The sequence below is a fragment of the Macaca fascicularis genome, chromosome 11 (assembly GCF_037993035.2).
Source record: "Macaca fascicularis isolate 582-1 chromosome 11, T2T-MFA8v1.1".
Taxonomy (NCBI): domain Eukaryota; kingdom Metazoa; phylum Chordata; class Mammalia; order Primates; family Cercopithecidae; genus Macaca; species Macaca fascicularis.
Window position 1 is genome coordinate 16392523 of NC_088385.1, and position 20570 is coordinate 16413092.

The window sequence follows — 20570 nt, forward strand, 5'->3', positions numbered from 1 at the left end:
TTTCTAAAGAGACACCAAGATGGTGACCTAGAAATGTTCACCTCAGGGTTCCTTTTCAGAAATGGATATGCTAGGGAAAATGCAGATAACAAATGAAGAGTCCAGAGATTTGAAAATAGGAGAAAAAAATTGGGGAAATGCAGCAGTTCCAGCCGGCCTTACCTCTGCCATCAGCGAGGCACCTGTTATAACCCACAGGGCTGAAGTACTCAAAGACAAAGACAGCCACGGCTGAGACGATGAGCAGCATCACAAACATCATCACCCATACGTCAGCGCTGAATGGCTCTGGGGAAGGGAAAAAAGCAGTGCTCAGGGTTAAAACAGAGAGCAAAAGACTTCGAATTAATTCACATATTCATTTCATATTTTAGGGGGTGGGGAACAAACCACAGTGTGTTGTCTGCCTTCAGGAAGCCAGGGCCTACGTTAGATTGTACCTGAACCATTTCCTTAAAGGGCAAGGACTATCTTCCTTCAAATACATGAGAAGGACAGCTTCATGCCTGTGAGCCTTTTAGGTTGTAGAGGCATTTTCTGTCAATATTGGACCAATATCTGGGTATTTCAGTAAATGGTGCAATTGGAAGAAATACTAGCTATGAGGTGAGTATTGGACTGACTCAATTTGTGTTCTCATCTATATGGCCACACCATGTAATAGAGGCCTGGAAATGCCTTCCCCAATGCTTCTGAGCCTTGCAGATACAGTCATTCTCAACAGACCTACCTACTATTTTAGAGTTGAATTTGTTCAGGAATAATTATGTACAATACATAACCAGCTCCCCTTTCCTCCTTGTATCACTTCTCTTAAACTTCCTAGCCTAGATTCACTTTTTCAACCTACTTTTATGTATCGTATGTTATCAGACATCATTAGGATATGAGAATATAAGTCAATGTTAAAGAATCCTTCCGGCCGGGCGCGGTGGCTCACGCCTGTAATCCCAGCACTTTGGGAGGCCAAGATGGGCGGATCACGAGGTCAGGAGATCGAGACCATCCTGACTAACACGGTGAAACCCTGTCTCTACTAAAAATACAAAAATTAGCCGGGCGTGGTGGCGGGTGCCTGTAGTCCCAGCCACACGGGAGGCTGAGGCAGGAGAATGGCATGAACCCAAGAGGCGGAGCTTGCAGTGAGTGGAGATTGCGTCACCGCACTCCAGCCTGGGCGACAGAGCGAAACTCTGTCTCAAAAAAAAAAAAAAAAAAAAGAATCCTTCCATGCTAAATATTATTATCTGCAACGGTGGGAATTTAACAAGTGACAAGGGAACATGCCTAAGCTATAATTCACAAACCAACTACAATCTATCCCCCGTCACCAAGTGATAGGGTTGATGGGACAAGACTGGGCAAGGTAGCAAGAATGTTCCACACATGCTTTCTTAATATCTTTAATCATGTGTGCTGAATGCTTTCCAGTTGAGCTAAATATCTCTCTGGCTGGGAGGTGTCCCGAAACTAGATACTATATTCCAGAAGCCATCTCTGTGAAGGCCTATAAAAAGGGACAATCACTATTCTGTCCCATGATACAATGCTCCCTCAATTGTGTCTCAAAATAGTTCTGGCCTTTTTAGCTGTCACAGCACATTGTAAACTCATAACTAAGTGAATTAACATGCTGTTTTCTCCATCTTCCAAATCATTAATAAAGATGAAGTTTAAAAAGGGGAAAAATTGGCTGAAAATTAGAAAATATATTTCTTACTCTGAAACCTACTTTATTATCGAACTCCCAAAGGAATTGTAAAAGCTTGGTCACTTAATCAATTTTAAAAAGATCTTGATAAAGCCCCAGTGCTTAACACACCAACTGTGAAATGCAAAACCTTTTAATGGCAGCTAGAGATGCGAGCATAATAGGTACAATTCAAAGGCTCTCTCCAGAGGTGCAGAGAAAACCTCTGCACACTTGACTCTAATTGATTGCAATTCTACCCTGATTTCTCTTTTGTCTAAGATTGGGGAATAACTGAGTAAAAGCATCACCTCTATGGTCTTTTCCTCCCATTAGGCCCAGGGAAACTTTCTATACACAAAATACATCGTCTGTTTCGGCCTTTACAATTTAGAAAGTACTTTACCACATACTGTATATATAATCCTTCTAATGGCCCTTTCATTAGGGATTACCTTATTTATTTTATGGAGGAGTAAACTAGGAGGTCAAGGTTCTTTCCAGTTCATACTCAGAAAGTGGCAGGGTCAAGTTACAAACTGAGCCAAAAAGTCTGTGTTTTTTCATTTTATTACATTGCTCTTTGTCCCCCATGCTGGTTCCTGGGTTAGGGGCTGAACCCTGAAAAGGCCTTATTTGTACCAGAACACAGGTTCTGAAGGCTACCATAGCTGGATTTTAATCCTAGAGCTGCCAGTTATCAGCTAAGAGACTGCTGGAAAATGGCTTAATATGTCTAAGATTCCGTTTCCTAAGCTATAAAATGGGTATAATAACATTTTATGAGTTAATATTACCAAAGGGTGTACAATGATGCCTGGCACATTATACAGTAGGTGCTCAATAAATGTTGGCTTCTCTTATCCCTATAACTAACTGCTCCTCCTCTGAACACAGACATAAACACACCCTGCCTGACATTTCTATGCCATTCCAGTGATATGTTAATGTACCACTGGCTCTGCCAGTTCAGAAGTTAAGGTAGTGCTGTACTGACAAGGTTAGAATTAGAATGTGGTTTTGTTTATATCTCTTAATGTTCCAATTATCCTTGCACAGGAAAAAAAGCAAATAAAATACGTACAGCAGCTATGAGAATTACTGCATACAGTGTGTACTATCTAATCACATTTCACATAAAATTGGCAAGGCTGGAATTTGCTTCACTGTGAGTAAGAAGATTAGCTAAGAAATTTGAGTAATTTATAGAAAAATTCTATGGAGCCTATAACTCCACTTTGCAATGCATTAATTGAATTAATTCCCTATGGTTAGAACTTAAAGAAATGTTAGTCACTGTCTACTATAATAGCCCCATTTAAAAAATGTTGATGTCCCTTAGAGAGATGGTGACTCGTCCAGGGGCTTACGGCTTGTTTAGGCCAAACTCAGTCTCCTTTCTGCTAGCCCAGTGTTCTGTTTTCAAGGTGACGTTTTGTTTTCCAACCCCTCATTCCATGGCCCCTGAAAAAAAGTATGGGGTATGAGCTCACAAAAGACCTCATCTAACTGAAATCTTGGCCTCATCTCACCCAGTCTTATATCACATCTGAGATTTTTGACATTTAAGTGATGCTGGAGAGAATGGTATGGGGAGGGGTGCGCTGGGGTGGGAGGAAGAATCAGATCAGCTCTATCTGGCAAAGCCTCAGAAAATTTGCGTGGAAACAAAAAACCTTTTTTGGTAGCACTGAGCACAATTCTTGCAGATAATTAAAAATAAATAGATATTTCAATGATATCCAGAATTAGAAATTATTATGGCAGGAAGCAGCCTCAGAGATCAGCCTGGTTGAAATGACTTCTCCTGTGGATGAGGAAACTGAGTCCCCAGATAGAGCAAATTTGCTCAAGGTCACATGCTGACTAAATGGCAGGAATGGGACTACAGTAGGCCCTCTGAGGACCAGTCCAGTACTGCTTTCTTAGACGGCATTATGCTTTCCTATTTTTCTGGGTGTTCATCAGTTTTCATGTTTGAGAGTAATTAATTTTGAAGTCCCCTAAGTGAAGTCCCTGACTGAGTTGAGCTCCTAGCAAACCACCTCCTAGCTGGAAGAGCCTGGCCATGTGCTCCTTCTTTGTTCCCTATTTCACTTCCCCATCCGTATGTCCATTTCCTTCCACCAGCAAACCCATCATTTACCTAAGAAGGCAGAAGGTGAGACAGTCCCATTGCTGCGTGACACCATGACACTGATGCCTGTCTCTATGAAGGGCACAGAGAAGTCGACCACCTCCGATCGTTCCTCATTGATGGTGAGTGAGCCCACCGCCATGTAGGCCCTCTTCATGACCACCTAAGAGAAAGACGCAATCCTCCAATTAAAACATTCAGAGGGCAAGGGACCACCACGAGGAAAATACAGCCTAGCTGTGGTTTTCTTTATATAGTGGGAACAATACATCTTATTTGCCGTTTTGTATTTTCTGAAATGCACAAAGTGAGCATGTTTAAAACATATATTTAAAAGAAGGAAAATAAATGAAAATGGAAACAGCCCTTGTGGACACTCACCTCTCCAATCATACCATTCCAGGTTCCATTGATTTTCTTCCCATGCTTGCCATTGGTAACCAGGTAAAGGTCATAGGTGAACTTCACAGATTTAGAAATTTTCTTAAGGATGTCGATACAGAACCCCTTGCAGCATTTTTTGATGTAACCCGGCTCCTCATCTGTTTTATTCCTAGCCAATTAAAGAAACAAAAACAAACGAACAAAAAGGCTTTGTACAAAAAGGCAACATTTATTACCCTTTGCCATTAACAAACCTCCAATCCCGAAGCAGACCCCCTTCACAGCTCAGCACAATTTATACTAGACTCGAGTGAAGAAATAAGACAGACAGCAGACCTGCACTATTCTCATTATCTCATCGCATGGAGATATGTTTCCTCTTAATTTTAATTCTCCTTTGAAGTACAAAATACATAAGAAAAGGGTGCATATTTGAAGGCCTCAGTTCAATGAATTTTCACAGACTGAACTCCTCTTTTTAATCAGCACCCAGATCCAGATACAGAAAAGTTACCAGCACCCAAGAGGCCTCTTGTTTCCCACTCTAGGCACTTCACACCAAGGAGAACCATTATCCTGACTTTTAAAAGCATAGATTAGTTTTATACTTTTCAAAAAATAGTTCTAACTCTCAAGATTTTGGGGCATGTTGGCCCAAGAAAACATATTTGAAAACCAGAAGTAAACTTAAATCTCCATAAACTTGAGGCCCTGATCATTGAGGCCAAGCAAGACCAGAGAAAGTTTAGCATAAGAAGTTAGCCATCGTTTTCCCAGGTCACCATCTGGACAGAATGGGACATTAGACCAGAGGGCTGCCAGTAATCCCACAGATCAAAAACAACTAGAAATCAGACACAGTGCCCGGTTCTCATGCCTCAGGTCTCAGGCCAGCCAAGTGCTAACAGGTGCATCAAAGCTGACTCTTCCATGCCACCCAAAGTCATTGAGAGGATGCCATACTCAGTGATTATGCGTTTTTGGCAGGGGACTGTGTTCCTCATGCAGGTTCCACTCAGAGGGTCCACACTTTCCACAATGACAAATGGTGCCTCCTCCAGGGTCACAATGCTCAGATGGTCATCTTCCTGCTCTTCAGTCTCTGGACACATTCGGGGCCACACATAGTACTTCATCTGCAGGGACTTGTCTTTCCACTTCCCCACCTGCACAAGGATGAACATGAGAATCAGAAACCTCTGGCCACAACATAACAGCCTGTCCCTGTATTGTCTGAATAATTCCAGGAAGCAGTTGAACAAAAACCAACAAGTGCCAACATTGTACAAACTAGAGAGAGGAATACTTTTTCTTCTCTCTAGTTATATGCCCCAAATAAGACTACTGTGTCCAAATGTAAGAAAGGCAATACATTCAATTATCACTCACTTACCAAACATTAAATGAGAACCTACTATGTGCTGGCACCCTGCCAAGACCCATGGCTCAAAGAAGCATCATTCTGTCCTTCATGAAGCTCATAGTGAGTGGAGTCAGATATGTAAACAAATACCTTGCAGCACTGTGTAGTAAGTGCTGTGAGGATGCTGGAGTTGCCTGCATTATGTGTGGCTGCCAGTTTTTTCTACCTAACTGTAACAAGGAGCATGATGGTGAGAGCAGCGGATAGCTGTGGAAAGGTCAACAGAACAATGGGAGCAAATGAGCCAAAAGGATGTGCTTTGACTGTAGAAAAGATCCAGTGGGGAGAGCTAGGTGGATCTGAATTGGAATAAAATTACAAATTGGGATTAAAGAATACTAACACTGTTTGGGAAGGGAGCACAGTTAGGCTGGGGATGAACGTGGGTCAATGCAGACGTGCACCTCCTGGGCTGGGTGGAAGCCCTGGGATGAATCAGATATGTCTCTCTGTGAGCCACCACCTATGGCCACACAGGCTGAGTGCCCCAACACCAGGGAGCACCATCCACATGGACTCCAATGTGAAAGGCCAGTGCCCCTGAATCATGAACATGGCGGCCTGCTGGCAACCATCCTGAGAAATGTATGGGTTCCATTATTTTTCAGAAGAGCTACTCATTCCTATTTATAAGGGAATCGACATGGCTTTGTCGGGGGGCTCTTGATCTCTCTGTCTCATTGAGTTTAATGGAGAAAGAGGGAATACTTGCTTATTTTCTATAACTGAGCATCTTCAATTATCATAAGGAATTATGGATTGCAAGCACCTACATTTTCTCAATCTATGATTTCCTCCATGCAGCAATATAAAGTAGTAGAACAGGTGAGGCACCAGGAACTACAGCACTACTTAATTTATTAACTACAGAAATCAATAAGAAGCAACAAGTTGGTAGCACTTCGTAAATTTTCAAGCAAATCAGCTTGGATTTCCAAATTAATGCAAAACCCAGACTCCTTCCTTCTTGGTTTCTTTGTCCAGTAGCCTGCACAACCCCTGCCCTTGTGTTACTGCATCATTATAATGCAAGCAGTGGCTTGGTGGCTTGGGCAATCTTATTTGGTACCTACACAGTCCCTGTTTGACTGATGCTGGTTGGTTTTCTTTCAAGGGTATAAATGATGTTTTGCTTCTTTGTTCAGAATCATGCACCGAACCAAACATTTGCTTTCCTTCATGTATATAGACTTCTCTGAACTGTTGATCCTGATTTTAGTACAAGACATTTTTTCTCATATTACTAAGACTACTTATTTCTAAAACAGAAATTTCCAAATGGCTCTGCAGCCAGTGGAGATACTAATGTCCTCTGCCAGTTGGGGCAGGTAGGAATTGGGAGAGGAGAGACTTAGTCCTGGGGGCCCCAGACATTGGTACCCCATCCCCAAACAGGCCTATTTACCCCAGTGGCCAAATTGGTTTTATATTCTGCACCTTCAATAATGTGTAAAAGGTTGAGAAGCCCTAAAGTACCTATCTATTTATTTATTTATTTATTTATTTCCTATCATCTTCTCAATAGTCCCTTTTGACTTTTTTTCTCTTAAATCCAAATTTATTCTCTTCTATCTTTATTGCTACTAGCCTAGCCTAATATAGCCCAGCGGCCCATTCTGAGATTATTGCAGGAAATTTCAAATCTCACTAAAGGTCCCCCCAGAGTCCATTGTGGACACTGCTGCCAGAAAACACAATTTTGTCATATAATCCTGAATCAAAAATTTCAACAATCTCTCACTGTCCTCAGAATTGTGCCCAAATTTCTCACCTAGATAGTCAAAGTCTGTAGGTTGAGTCTAGCCTACCTTGATACAGTTAACTTCACTATTTTACATCATGAATCCTTAGTTCAACTTGGAAAAGGAAGTTGTTGGTATTAAGAGCTAACATGGATTAATCAGGAACACTTTGCAACAAACTAGCTGCATTTTCTTTTCTAATAGACTTACTATATCTGTGGAAAAAATGCTACATACATAACATTTTGGCAGAGTTTCTCAGACACTATTGTGAACAATATGGATATTGCACACTTTGATAGATTTGAAAGCAGTTTAAAATCTGTACCCAAAAAGGAAAACAATAGATTGTTTAATGAATGACTGCCAACATAGAAAAAGTCACTAGTGTCATGTCAGGGGACTCTGTTCTTAGAAGCGGCCTGGATAGTATTTTGGAAAACAAAATAGAAGTCATGCTTACAAAATTGCAGACAGCAGAAAACTAGATAGGAGGAAAGATAAACTGCATTGCCGAATCAAGTTTCGAGGAGATATGAATTAGTTGGAATGATGGACTGAATCAAATTGAATGAAATGTAACAGTATTTGTACTCAAAATCTAGCATTTTGATGTTTTAAAAAGCAATTGCACAGCATCGAAAATGAGATATTTCAATCAGCAGTCTACAAAAGCTATTGCAATAACAATGGTATATTTATAGACATACATCATCTAGCATATGGGGTGAAGGGAAGGTACGAATGATCCTACCCTTCTCTGTGTTCATCATACCACAGCTGGAAACCTGGGTTCTGATCCTATAATTCTATAACCTACTGATTTTTATTAAATATATCATTCTCATTTCTCCAACAATAGTTTGTTCCTGCAGTTCCCTTTATCACACCCTTTCCCAACTTCCTACCGAGTTAGCTGGGTCATATCCTTACTTCAAGTCCATTCATTTCAACCACCACCAACTGCACACTGATTCTGTGCCAGGCACTGGGCTGTGTGCTAGAGGTAACAATACCAGGTTGCATTTATTGAGGGCATAGATGTGCTAGGCACTGACCATATCTAGTAATCTCACTATACCACAGTGAGCCTGTGATATTGGGACTCACATTTAATGTTTCATTTTACAGATGGCTACAGAGGGGTTTGATGACTTGCCCAAGGTCCCATGGTAAGGGACTTGAAGCTGAGCAGTCTGACTCCAGAGCTTGGGCTCCTACCCACCACACTGTACTGCTTCTCTGACAAGGAAGGAGTAAGACATGTTCCTTTTCCTCCAAGGACAGTCTAGAGGGAAAAGACACTATCCATCAACAATAATAGGCTTTGATAATTAATATCTAGTATCCATGGACAAGTTAGGCTTTGGTAATTACTCTAATAAAATATATAAATAAAGTACTCTGGCATTCAGAGTAGAAGTGACGATTTCCAAAAGAATCAGAAGAAATCTCACAGATCCTCATTTTGAGCTGGGGCTTGAAATGTAAATGATAGCTGAGGAGGTAAGATTATTTATCTGCCAAAGCAAGAGCAAGAGTGAAGGAGCAGAGTGGTGCAGAGGCTAAATGAAAATGGATTATTCTTCACAACTGTAAGGTCTGAGGCATGGGGAGCAATGGTCTAGCACAGTTCTCCTCCTTAAGGGCCTACTCACTGTAGCCAGATGATCTCTGCAACTCTCGAGAGCTGACTGGATTATGCTCATCTCTTCCCAACTCCTGGTTCAAGGGTGTCAGGCTGGTAGCTTGAAACTGGCATGGGCACCATGAAGGTGGCAAACACTATCAATCAGGCTCCCTCTGTCCAGCCCCAGCCCCTATTGTTAAACATCTACCGGCTCACCACTGCCCGGAACCCAGTTATTCATCATTTCATGCTATCTACCACCTTCTTTAATGATTTTTTAAATGTTCCAGGTGACTTGTCTTCTAAATGAATTCTAAACATGTCTCTGAGTATTTCTGAGACTATAAACACATTTCTAAAGCACTGTGAGCCTCAGTTTCTGCATCTGTAAAAATAAGTGTATAGAATTCTGAGGTGCCTTCCACATAATTTCATGATCATAATTTCTTTAGGACAGGGGCTCTCTACATCCTACAGATTAAAGCTCAACGAAGAGGTGCTCTTAGAGGTTACTTTTTGAAGGGATAGCAGTATCCAATTTGTTTCTACAAAATATGAACTTGTCTTAAAGTCATGATTTTTTTTTCTTGTTTCTTCAAGGAAACAAGAAAAGAAATGAGAAGGAAAGTTAAATTCCTTGAGTACTGAAAGGTGAAACTTTTTTGAAAAAGAAAATCTACGAATATCAGATTTCCAATTCCAACCAACAGGGCTCATGTTAAAGAACATGTTTAGATAGTCACTGCCAATTCTTTATGGAGCAAGGCAGGTTAGAAATGAGTAAACAACTAAAATTAACAAAAAAGGAAAAAAAATTATGTAGAAGAAGAAGGTGTATTTCAAGCAATCCTTCTCTCAAGGGGGAGAAAGTATGGTGAAAAATATAAATGGAAAAGTTTGAAAGAGCAAATAAAAATAGTAAATAGAGAAACAGAAGCCGGAGATACCAAGCAAACATCTTGAAAGGATGTCTGAAGTGGTGTGAGTATACAATCCTGCAAGTGCAGACAGTAGTAGAACATGAGGCTAATGAGATATTTCAGAGACAATGTAGTGAGAAGAACTGAAGGAAGAATTTATGCTTGAGATTAAAATAGGATCAGGAAAATAAAAAACCTTAAGAAATAATGAAGAAAATGACTGTAAAGCACTCAGAATTCCTTTGAGGGAAACACCAAATAAACATCATTACCACAAGCACATTTCACAACATCTGTCTACAAAAAATTCAGTTATCTGCCATTCTAATATTTAAAAAGATCTCTTGAGGGCCAAAATCATCTTTTTCAAGAGAAAAAAAAAATATTTGCCTAGTTTTGTTTTTTTTTTTTTTTTTTTCCAGAAAAACAAGGAGTGATGTTTTAGAGTTTCTGGTTTGGTTCTCTTGGTACAGGCTGAATAGCTGGGAATTTCTCCTCGGAAGGAAGTCTACCTTACAAACCTGTGGAGTATCTTCGAGTGGACTTGGCTCATAAGGCTTCCCTTAGGAAAATTCTAGGGAACTAATCTGTAATGCTTTTAGACTTCAAAGTCTTCCTTCTGCTAACAGATTCCTCATTACTGCCAGTGAAATTGGCACAAATTAGCACCCTGACAAGGCCACACATTAAAAAAGACCACAGAAACCGTGTTCCTCTCTGAAGCCCCCACGTTTGTCCCTCTACCATGAACAGTTGATGTGAGCAGAAGGGCGAATGTGTCATTGAGAAGAAGGGAGAGGGGAACAGGGCAGGGTATTGCGGCTGCTGCAGTCCTTGCACAGATTAGCAAAGGACATCGGTCTCCTCGGGCTGCCTCTCTCATCTGCACAGAAAGTCATTTTTTTAAGATTCTGGAACAAAAGCACTTATTAGAGCCTCTTTAGGCGTCAAAGGTTATTTTTCAAAAATCAAAGCATTTTTGTTTTTTGCTTGAGATGACATCTGGATCTAACGCAAAACACTTGCTGCTTATTTTACGCCTTCATCTGACTTTTAAAATGTGAAACTTAAAGCTACATGCTATTTCCCTGAGCAAGCTAAAGGAACAGACAGAGTCGCTGCAAGGCAGCCCAAATTCTGCATCCCATTCTGTCCTGCAGACTCCGAATACAGCAGAAATCCGAGGACAGGAGGACACCCTCACTTCCCTACCCCCAAAGCTATACATCTTCAGTCTGAGGATTTTTAATGTTTGAGTATATGATAATACTTCATTTTGCTCAATCTTTATTTTTCTCTATTTACCTATCTTTACTTTGTTTTTTGCTACTATAAAAAAATGCCGCAGACTGGGTAATTTATTAATTTTTTAAAAAATGTATCCCTCACACTTCTAGAGGCTAGGAAGTCCAATATAAAGGTGTTGGCATCTGGCAAGGGCCTTCTTGCTGCATCATCCCATACAGAAGGCAGAAGGGCAAGAGAGTATGTGTGTGAGAGAGAGCAGGAGAGGGCCAAGCTCACTTTTATAACAAATCCGCTCTCTGGTTAAGCAACCGACTACTGTGATAATGTCATTCATTCACTCATGAGGGCAGAGCCTCAGGACCTAATTGCCTCTAAAAGGTCCCACCTCTCAACAACGTTGCATAGAGGATTAAGTTTCCAACACATGAACTTTGGGGGACACATTCAAACTAAAGCACCACCTCTCCCCCTGGTTTCTTTGTAACCAAGTGAACATTCTAGCACTGTATGGTCCTGCACTATCTGTATCCATTCAAAATACATCTACATATATACAAATAAGGGGATTTGTGTGACTCTGTATGTATGTATGTGTGTTTCCTAAATTGAATCATAATACACACATTTCTCTGCCACTTACTTTTCCCACCTCTGTAGGGAATTTCTTCCAATAGTAGATCTAACTCCTTTTAAGAACTGCATAGTAGCCTATTATAGTGAATGTGCCTTGCTTTATTCAAGCATACCCCTATGATATTTATGATATTTCCAAAAAATTAACCAAAAGACATAATACAAATCTTGGTATTTCTAAGGCATCAATTCCCAGTAATGAAAAAGCGGAACAAAAAGATATGTATGTTTTTAAATATTCTCAATGGTGCCAGAATACAACAGTTTGCAACAATTGAAATTCCTATAAGCAAAGCACAAGAGTGTATCCTGCTCACACTCTCACCAGCACTAAGTTTTTATCACTACTAAATGCTTGCCAATCTGAAGAATGAAAAACAATATCTTCCTGCTCTAATGTTCATCTCCTTGCCTCACGGTGAGCTCAAGCACCTTTCTATATCTCTTAGCCATTTAGGTTTTCCTCCTTTACCCTCTAGTCACATCTTTTCTCCATTTTCTATTGAGTTGTTTGTCTTATCTGTTCATAAAGAAGAGCTCCTGGTGTACTATGATAGTAACCCTTCATCTGTCAGGTATGCTTAAAACATTTTTCCCACTCTGAGATTTGTCTTCTGACTGGTCGTTTTTCTGTGCACAAAATTTTACTGTTTTTCTTTTGCAGTAAAACATAATATGTCTTTTTAAATGGAGCGTTTGGTTTCCTATCTGACTTGTAAAGCAATCTACCCCACTCCCAAAGTGTCCTCATTTGGTCTTAGTATACTTTTGCATGTAGCTTTTCCTATACTGCACATGACAGAGATGCCATTTTGCTTTCTGTTGTTGCACATGGCCTTCCTCTGCCCACAGGTCTGTCCCTTTCCATGTTTCAGGAATGTTCTGCATTCTCCTTGGCCCTTCTCAGACCTCTCCACTGCCATGATACTGTCCCTGATCACCCCAGCCCAGAGAAAGAGTTTTCTTATTTGATCACCTGTAATAATTTTGTGGGTCAACCTCTCCCTTTAACTATCATATTAAAATGTTAGCTGTATTTCAAAATTCATGTCTCTGAATTGGTCTTTAAGCCCTTCGAGGGCAGGGACTATATTAGATGCCTCCTTTTGTCCCTTGTAATGGCATGAATAACGACTATGTGCTCAGTAAATTAATGACTGATGTCATTGCACACCCTCCACAAAGCCTTCACTAGATCTCCCTCCAGTGTTGTTTCGTCCATGAAAATGATGTAAGATGTAAAGCCTGCTTCATTCTGTTTCTCTTCAGCCTTCCTGATTATAAGGTTACCTTGGACAGACTCAGTTCTATGTGAATTGCTCTAAGTGCAATGGCACAATCTGCTGCAGTGAGTATCTAAAAAGGCCACTGCCATGGCTTTAATGCTTCTTCTCCTAATTATTTGCATATTCAGTGACATCTAGGTTTAGAAATTCAGTTTTTGAAAAGTGTGCTTGAAAATAATTTCCATATTTAAATTTGACCCATGACTGCCTTTGGCCGATGACTGCCTCATCACTTACTAAGCTGGGGACCACAGGCTCTGGGTACACATGCTGAAGGGAAGCCCATCCAGCCAACCCTGCCTGTCACCTGCGTGGCTCCCCGAGGGACACTGAGACATCCATTGCCATCTCAGGCCTCAGATGCTATCCCTGGCTGAGCCCTGTCTCTCCAAGAGAGTCCAGGCCCCCTGAGCGCTGTGTGTACCCATTGTTGCTGCTGGGCACTGCCCTCTGAGTGACTCCTGTTCTCTGCTTATCCCTCCTTCCATCTTTCCTACTCTGGAGAGTGAAGGAATGGGAAAATGGGGGAGGTAGAGCAGACTTACCTGCCAGGAATAGAAGTTGTTGATTCCCTCAGCACCAGAGAGCAGTTATGGTCATTTCAGATAACACCACGGATGGAGATGTGATCATATTAGAGTAATTAGAGCCATTAGGGACCAGGCTGAGGGCCAGGCACTTCTCGCAGAGGTCTATCAATTCATTGCCACTAAAAAAGGTGGATATTATTAATTGCCTACAATATAGACCCAAAAGCCCAAGGCTCATTGAGGGACCAGAATTTTATCTCTGTTTTGTTTGACTCTAGCAGCTCATATTTTTTTTTACCATGCTATGTTACCAAGAAAATATTTATGACCTCTATATTCTTTGCAAACTTACTGTGATCTAAGAGAGTAGAAGAGTCTGTTTCAGCTCACCCTAGTCTCCCAAGATCCCTGATGGTTGTGTCTAAAGGGTTCATGACAAGTGGCAACTGAAGTTCATAATGGAGGCCAGATAGGCAGAATGGTGGCAGGTGGCAGTGGGAGGCAGGGTACTGACAAGCTGTGTGACCTTGGATGAGTTATTTAATCTCTCTGTGCCTGGCTCATTAGTTTTCCGCAAGTATTTGCTATTTTTTTCTCCTCCTCCTCCTCAGTATAACTATTACTACTACAATTGAAAACATCAGTGTAGCTCCTTAATGTGACTTCCTCCCAGAAACGTAATTTTTTTGTGCAAGTGGCTTGCAATTGTCAAGGGGGAAATACTGAACAAACTCCAAGCTTTTAACTCAATCTTTTCCAAACATCAGGGTAAACTTGATGAGGTTCTTTTGGTTTCATTCACTATTTTAATTCATGTGCAAATAAAAACAAATCACAGGAACAAAAATGCTAGTACTCTTCTGAATTTACCAAAGGTCTTGAATCCAAAGAGTCCCACTGGGCGAGGTGGTGCCTCACCATAAACTCCTCCCTGGGACAAGATGCCATTTTAGAAAAGAACATTAATTCTTTTAGGTCAGAGAATTTTGTAAACAGTTTGCTAAACAGGCCCAAATAGGTGGAAAGATTCAGCAGGATTTCCTGAAGTATCTAATGCCTCTTGGCACAAGGGCTCAAAAACTCCAAGCCACAACTCTCCATCCTTTGGAAGCCATAATCCTCAGAGTCCTATTCTTAGACTTAAAGGAGCTCAATTAGTGAGAGCTGAGCTCTACCTTCACCATAGATATGCCTTCTTCCAATGAAGACCTGTCTCCCGAAACAACAAAACTAGGTCCCAAACCATCTTCTGGAATATGCAGGACACAGTGAGGAACCTGTCAAACAGACCACTCCCTTGGAATCAGCTTCCTCCTGGACATGTGTGCATCATGCCCAAGGCCTTGGCTTACGCCAGAACACAGCTCAGCAGCAATGCTGACCTGCTGACTGATAAATGATGGTTGGGTTCTAGGGGTGCTGTTAGAATCTGCTTTTGGGAACTGGGCCATAGGCTGCAATCACTGACACTGCTTGTCATCAGGTTACCTTGTCATTGCTCTCTACCTTTATTCTCAAATGACAGTTGTGAGGATAGAGCAAAAGTGTGTAGCGTTGGACGATTCTGAACTGTGACTCTCTGGATTTGAGCACTGACTTGGCAAGGTCTTCATTAGTACTTAGGCAAATATGTATGTATGTGTGTATTCACTCATTCATTCACCCTACTTTATTCTAATTTGTCATATTAGTAAGGAACGTAGACTTTGAAGTCAGAAATGCCTAATTTGAATACTTGCTTTCCCATCATTGGTTGCCTGTGAGTCTGGATGAGTTCCTTAATTTTTTTAACCCTGTGTTGTGGATGGTTACTGTTGGGCTACCAACCAGCCATCCCTGCCTCTCCTTCTGACTCACTCTCCCCTCTCACCCCTCACTGTAAATCTTTATCTCCTCCTTTTGTGAAGTGCCCCTTCCTCAACTCCAACCATGCAGTCCTGTGGAGGTTGCCATTTTATTTCACCCCCTGGTCTACCCACTGACCCAGCCACAGCTGAGAGGTTGAGGAGTTGGGGCACCTGACTGGCTGGATCAAATCCTTGGGATTTTTGGTAGGACCCAGGAGAATGTTAAGTCAGTCTCATTCTAGTGGCATAAGCTATAATATGTAAAATTCAGAAGCCCTGGGAAGCCATGTTTTGTAGCCTATGGAGAAACTGACCTATGGAAAGACAAGAATGAAGCCAGAAGCCACTGAAAAGTAAATACAAGTGAGAGTATGAGTGAGATATATGACAGCATCAGAGTCCTGGTTTATGGCTCTTCTGGAGGCTCAACCACATTACCATTGTGAGTTGTTGAGATGATCCAGTATCCTACAATAAAGTTGTCTTTTGCTTAAGCTGGTTCAAGTTGTGTGTCTATTCTTTATAATCAAAACAATTCTCATAATGCACTGTGTATTTCATTCATAAGTGGCAATATAACTATCTGTGGGGTTCTGATGGAAATTAAATAAAATAATGTACATAAAATGCTTTGTAAAGTGCCCAGAGCATGGTGAGCCCTGAGTAAATGACAGTGGTTGTGGTGGCAGTAGTGACATTTATCATCGCCAATTTCTGTGAACATCTCAGGAGCCAAGAAGTAAGTTGGGTTGCAAGTGACAGGCAGATTCCTCAGTCATTCCTAAACAAGTGTCTCACCAAAGGAAGAAGCAGCAGGGGTCCTCCACTCAAGCTCTTTGAGTCTTGGGTTTAGGCAGGGCCAATGGGCTGGAGTTCCTATTGTCTGGTTAGTGACCTGTGGCTGCATTCTCTTCCTGGCCAGGCCTTGTGGGGGTGCTTGGACAGCCACAGAGTCTACAGTCACAGCCAAATGCACTCAGCAGGTCACTTGGCATCTCCTAACACCTGGTCCATGTGCCAGACCCTACTGCCAGGTGCAGTCATTTGCATGCCTTCCGTCTCCCCTTCTACTCCCCATGCACTCCTTCTACAAGTTCCTTCCCAGGATTAACAGCACATAACCCAGAAGGGTCCTTTAAGACCCCCACTTAGGGGTTCCCCAAACCAAGTAAATGGCAGAAACAGGATTCGAACACAGGCAGTCTGACACCAAAGCCTTTGTTTTTTACCACTCCTCAATGCCACAAATATTAACATTATGTGCCACATATTAATATTAATAATATGTGCCACAAGGCACATAAAATGCAGAGAACAGTATCAGGCATGTCGTAATAATGTCTAATAAATGATGCTGATCTAGAATATCTGCCTGTCCTATTCTCCTTGGCAGTTCTGTGTGCCTTGGGTCTGCCATAGCATTAGATGGTCTAGGGGCCCAGAGAAGCAGGAGGATGAAAGGCACTGAGTGGACAGTGCCACTATCCAGAAGGTACCATGTTGTTGCAGAAGAGCACTGGGAGTCAGAAATGATTACACTGCTCTTCAAACAAGGCTTACTGGACTGGTCCCCAGCTTGCTCTGCCCCTTGCCTCCTGATCAGTCTCATCACACCCTCTTCATGATCCTCCTCTGAATTTCAAGTGTTTTCAATAGGTTTAAAGAAAAGTTTACTTGAAAATATGCAGGAATCTACCGATAGATCTTAGACATACCGGACTAACCCCTCTCAGATATAGCTTGGGACACTAATGAATAGTGTTGCAAATCACTGCATATTTACTAAACCAATCAAAGCAAAATTGGTTCTCAAGCAAATTTTTTTGGAGCTAGAACATGTAGCTGGACTGGAGCAGGACCTCATCAGATGAGACTGCAGAGAGCTGCTTTTATCACTGCAGGGTGCCCATACACAAGTATCAGAAAGAAAGTAATGAGAAGCATTCTGGAAAGGGGACATATTGCATAAGTATAATGACAATTTTTTCCGGACCACAAATCTGAATGTAAACACTGATAATTATGAATGTGCTTTCTGGGACAATGAAGCAATGTAGTTGAAAGTGTGATCATCCAGGAAATCCAAGACATAAGGTTGTGAATACATATGAAAAGTAACAAGGCATAAACATTGAAGAGACACATAAGAATTACTGAGGCAATGAGGGAGTACAAATGGAAGAGGTCAAAGTCATTTAAAATACATTATAATTTTAGAAGCCTAGACCACAAAGACAAGAAAAAAAAAAGGCTTGAAGGATCTGTGTCTAAGAACATACTTACTGTTCTGTCTAAGGTGACCTGCCAAATTCATAGAACAGTTTCCTCACACCTCACCAGGGCCATCCAAAACAAGACTAAATATTTAACAATAACACTCACTCTAAGATTGCCCAGGGTCTACCACTCCTCCTAGACAATAAAGGTCAATTTGGTAGATAAGAATATTGGTAAAGAATGAAGAAAATAGTTTTTTTGTCAGATATTCTAGACTATAGGCTCCCAAACTAGGATATCCAAGGTCATTCCATCTCTCATGGAAATGCTTTTCTTAGCTATGGAGGGTAGAAATAGAAAGGATCCTACCTTGACTTCCATTCACAGATACTCTGTCTCTTGCCTGGATTTCTGCATTACTCCTAATGTTTTCCCCACCTCCATTCATGCTCCACTTGAACCCCAGAGTGATCGCTCTAAACTGCGGATCTGACTGCATCCTTACCTTTCTCAAAGCCTGTCAGGGCCTCCTCATTCACCTACAGAATAATATCTAACTTTGGAAAAGTACACATTTATTCCCCACGTTTCACCCTTTCTCTTTCCCCTTCCTCCTTCCCTCCTTCCCTCCTCTTGCTCCTCCTTCTCCTCTTTCTTTACCTTTCTCTCCCTCTCTCTTTTGCTCTCTCTCTCTCTTGCCTCCCTGCCTTTGTTTCTTTTTCGGCTTATCTCTTCAGGATTCCTAGCCTTTTAATTTCATTTGAAAACACAGAATGCTGTTTCTTATCTGAATGTCTTTACTCATGCCAAAATCCTCTATTTAAAACCCCTGGTCTTCTGAACGACACAGCTCTTCACTTAGGATTCAGCTCAGTAGCATCTATGCCAAGAAGTTTTCTTACTACACCCCTTGGCTGGACTAAAGGGTTAGGTATCCTTCCTCTGTACTGCCAAAATACCATGTGCATATCTCAGCCTCACAACTTGCCATGATATCTTATATCTAACTGCTTATGTGTCTGGTCTCCTCCAGTAGATTATGAGTTCCTCAATGGCAGGAACTGAATATTATCATTTCCTTGTATCCTCAATACCTAGCATAGGGAAGATTACCACAGTAAGCACTAAATAAATGTTAGCTAAACAAACAACAACAAAATTTCAAAAAGGGAACCTGCTCCTGGCAGCTAATAGATAATGATGATTCTACCAATAATACTAATATTTATTGAGTATTTACTACGTCAGAGATGATGCTGAGCAAAACACATGCAGTATGAAATTTAATTTTCAGAAGTCTTATAAGGTAGATATTATTTTTATATTCATTTATGGTAGATTATTATATTAGTGGTAACTAAATGAAACAGATATCCCAGTATGCATGCCCTTGTGCAATCCTTTCTCACACTGACTCTGAGTTTAGCTTTGTGACTTGCTTTGCCCAACAGGATATCGAAAAATGTGACACATGTAGCGACCAGGATGAGCAATAGTCAGTGGGTCTTGTCCTCTTGGAATGTTGCTGCCAATGCTGAAAAAACTTGGACCAGCCTTCCTGAGGACAAGCAAACGTAGAATGAGGCTCATCCGATCGCCAGTACCAACACTAGACCCATAAATTAGGCCATTTTGGATGGTTCAGCCTTGGTAGAGTCAACAGATAAGTGACCCCCTGGAGACCAACCCAAGAACCACTAATTCAAACTTACTCTAATTCAAACTGCTGACCCAAAGAAGGCTGAGTAATAAAATTATGGCTATGTCAGGCCACTAAGTTTCCAGGTGGTTGTTACACAGCAGAGGTTAACCGCAATGTATCTACCTTGGGAAAAAGATATACCTATCAGGCAAAATCAAGGAATATAATAAGCAAGAAGAAAGACAAGCATGGATAGAAATAAAAGACATACCAGCACAACATTCTTTAGAGTGCTTTAATATAAATAAGTACAGTGCTCATGTAAGTCCTTTTTAGTGGTAGCATTGTTGAAATAGTACCAAACACAGTTGGAAGTCCTAGATCTCTGGCCCGGCCCTACTGCTAATAAGCCTTCTGAATGTGACAAGTCATTTGAACTCTGGGATTCTAAGTTTCTTTGTGAGCAAAGTGGGAAGATATATATGTATAATGTGTGTACGTGTGTGTGTGTGTGTGTGTGTGTGTATTCCAATCTCAGAGGGCTGGTGGGGGACTCGAACATACATCAAATCACCCACATGTAAGTATTAATGTTATTGAAATCAGTTAATAACTTTGGGACACAACAATGACTAACAGCTGACCCACAAACCAACCAGAACTGGTGGGACAATGACGGAATCTATATATTCTATGCTATAGAATGGGAAATCCAGCAGTTAGACTGTCGGTGTATTCCATGTATCAGATAATGTTTCTCTACTAGGCATTTCGACACCTTAAGTCATTGCGTTGTTTTATAAGGTACTATATTAGTCCATTCTCACACTGCTAAAAAGGTATTACCTTAGACTGGGTAATTTATAAACAAAGCAGGTTTCATTGATTCATAGTTCTGCATGGCTGAGGAAGCCCCAGGAAACTCAAAATCATGGTGGAAAGTGAAGGGCAAGTGAGGCACGTCTTACATGGCAGCAGGAGAGAGAGATCGGGGGGGGAACTGTCAAACACTTTTACCAGCAGATCTCATGAGAACTCCCTCACTATCATGAGAACAGCATGGGAAGCCACCCCCATGATCCAATCACCTCCCACCAGGTCCCTCCCCAAAACATGAGGATTACAATTTGAGATGAAATTTGGGTGGGGACAGACACAGAGCCAAACCATATCAGGTGCTCTCAGTATATCTTGTGTGACTTTTTCCTCCCAGTGTTTATAATCTAATCTCACATCCTCCA

General features: G+C 41.3%; 1 protein-coding gene across 2 annotated transcripts in view; it reads right to left on the reverse strand.

Moving 5' to 3' along the window:
• GRIN2B (glutamate ionotropic receptor NMDA type subunit 2B) overlaps positions 1-20570 on the reverse strand; it is a 422075-nt gene that overhangs the window by 51140 nt on the left and 350365 nt on the right. For both annotated transcript variants that reach the window (XM_074006302.1, XM_015430403.4), the window contains 4 exons: positions 5175-5377; positions 4209-4380; positions 3837-3990; positions 163-288 (listed from right to left, as the gene is read on the reverse strand). In XM_074006302.1, the coding sequence (XP_073862403.1) occupies positions 163-288; positions 3837-3990; positions 4209-4380; positions 5175-5377 (655 nt within the window). The remainder of the gene's footprint in view (positions 1-162; positions 289-3836; positions 3991-4208; positions 4381-5174; positions 5378-20570) is intronic.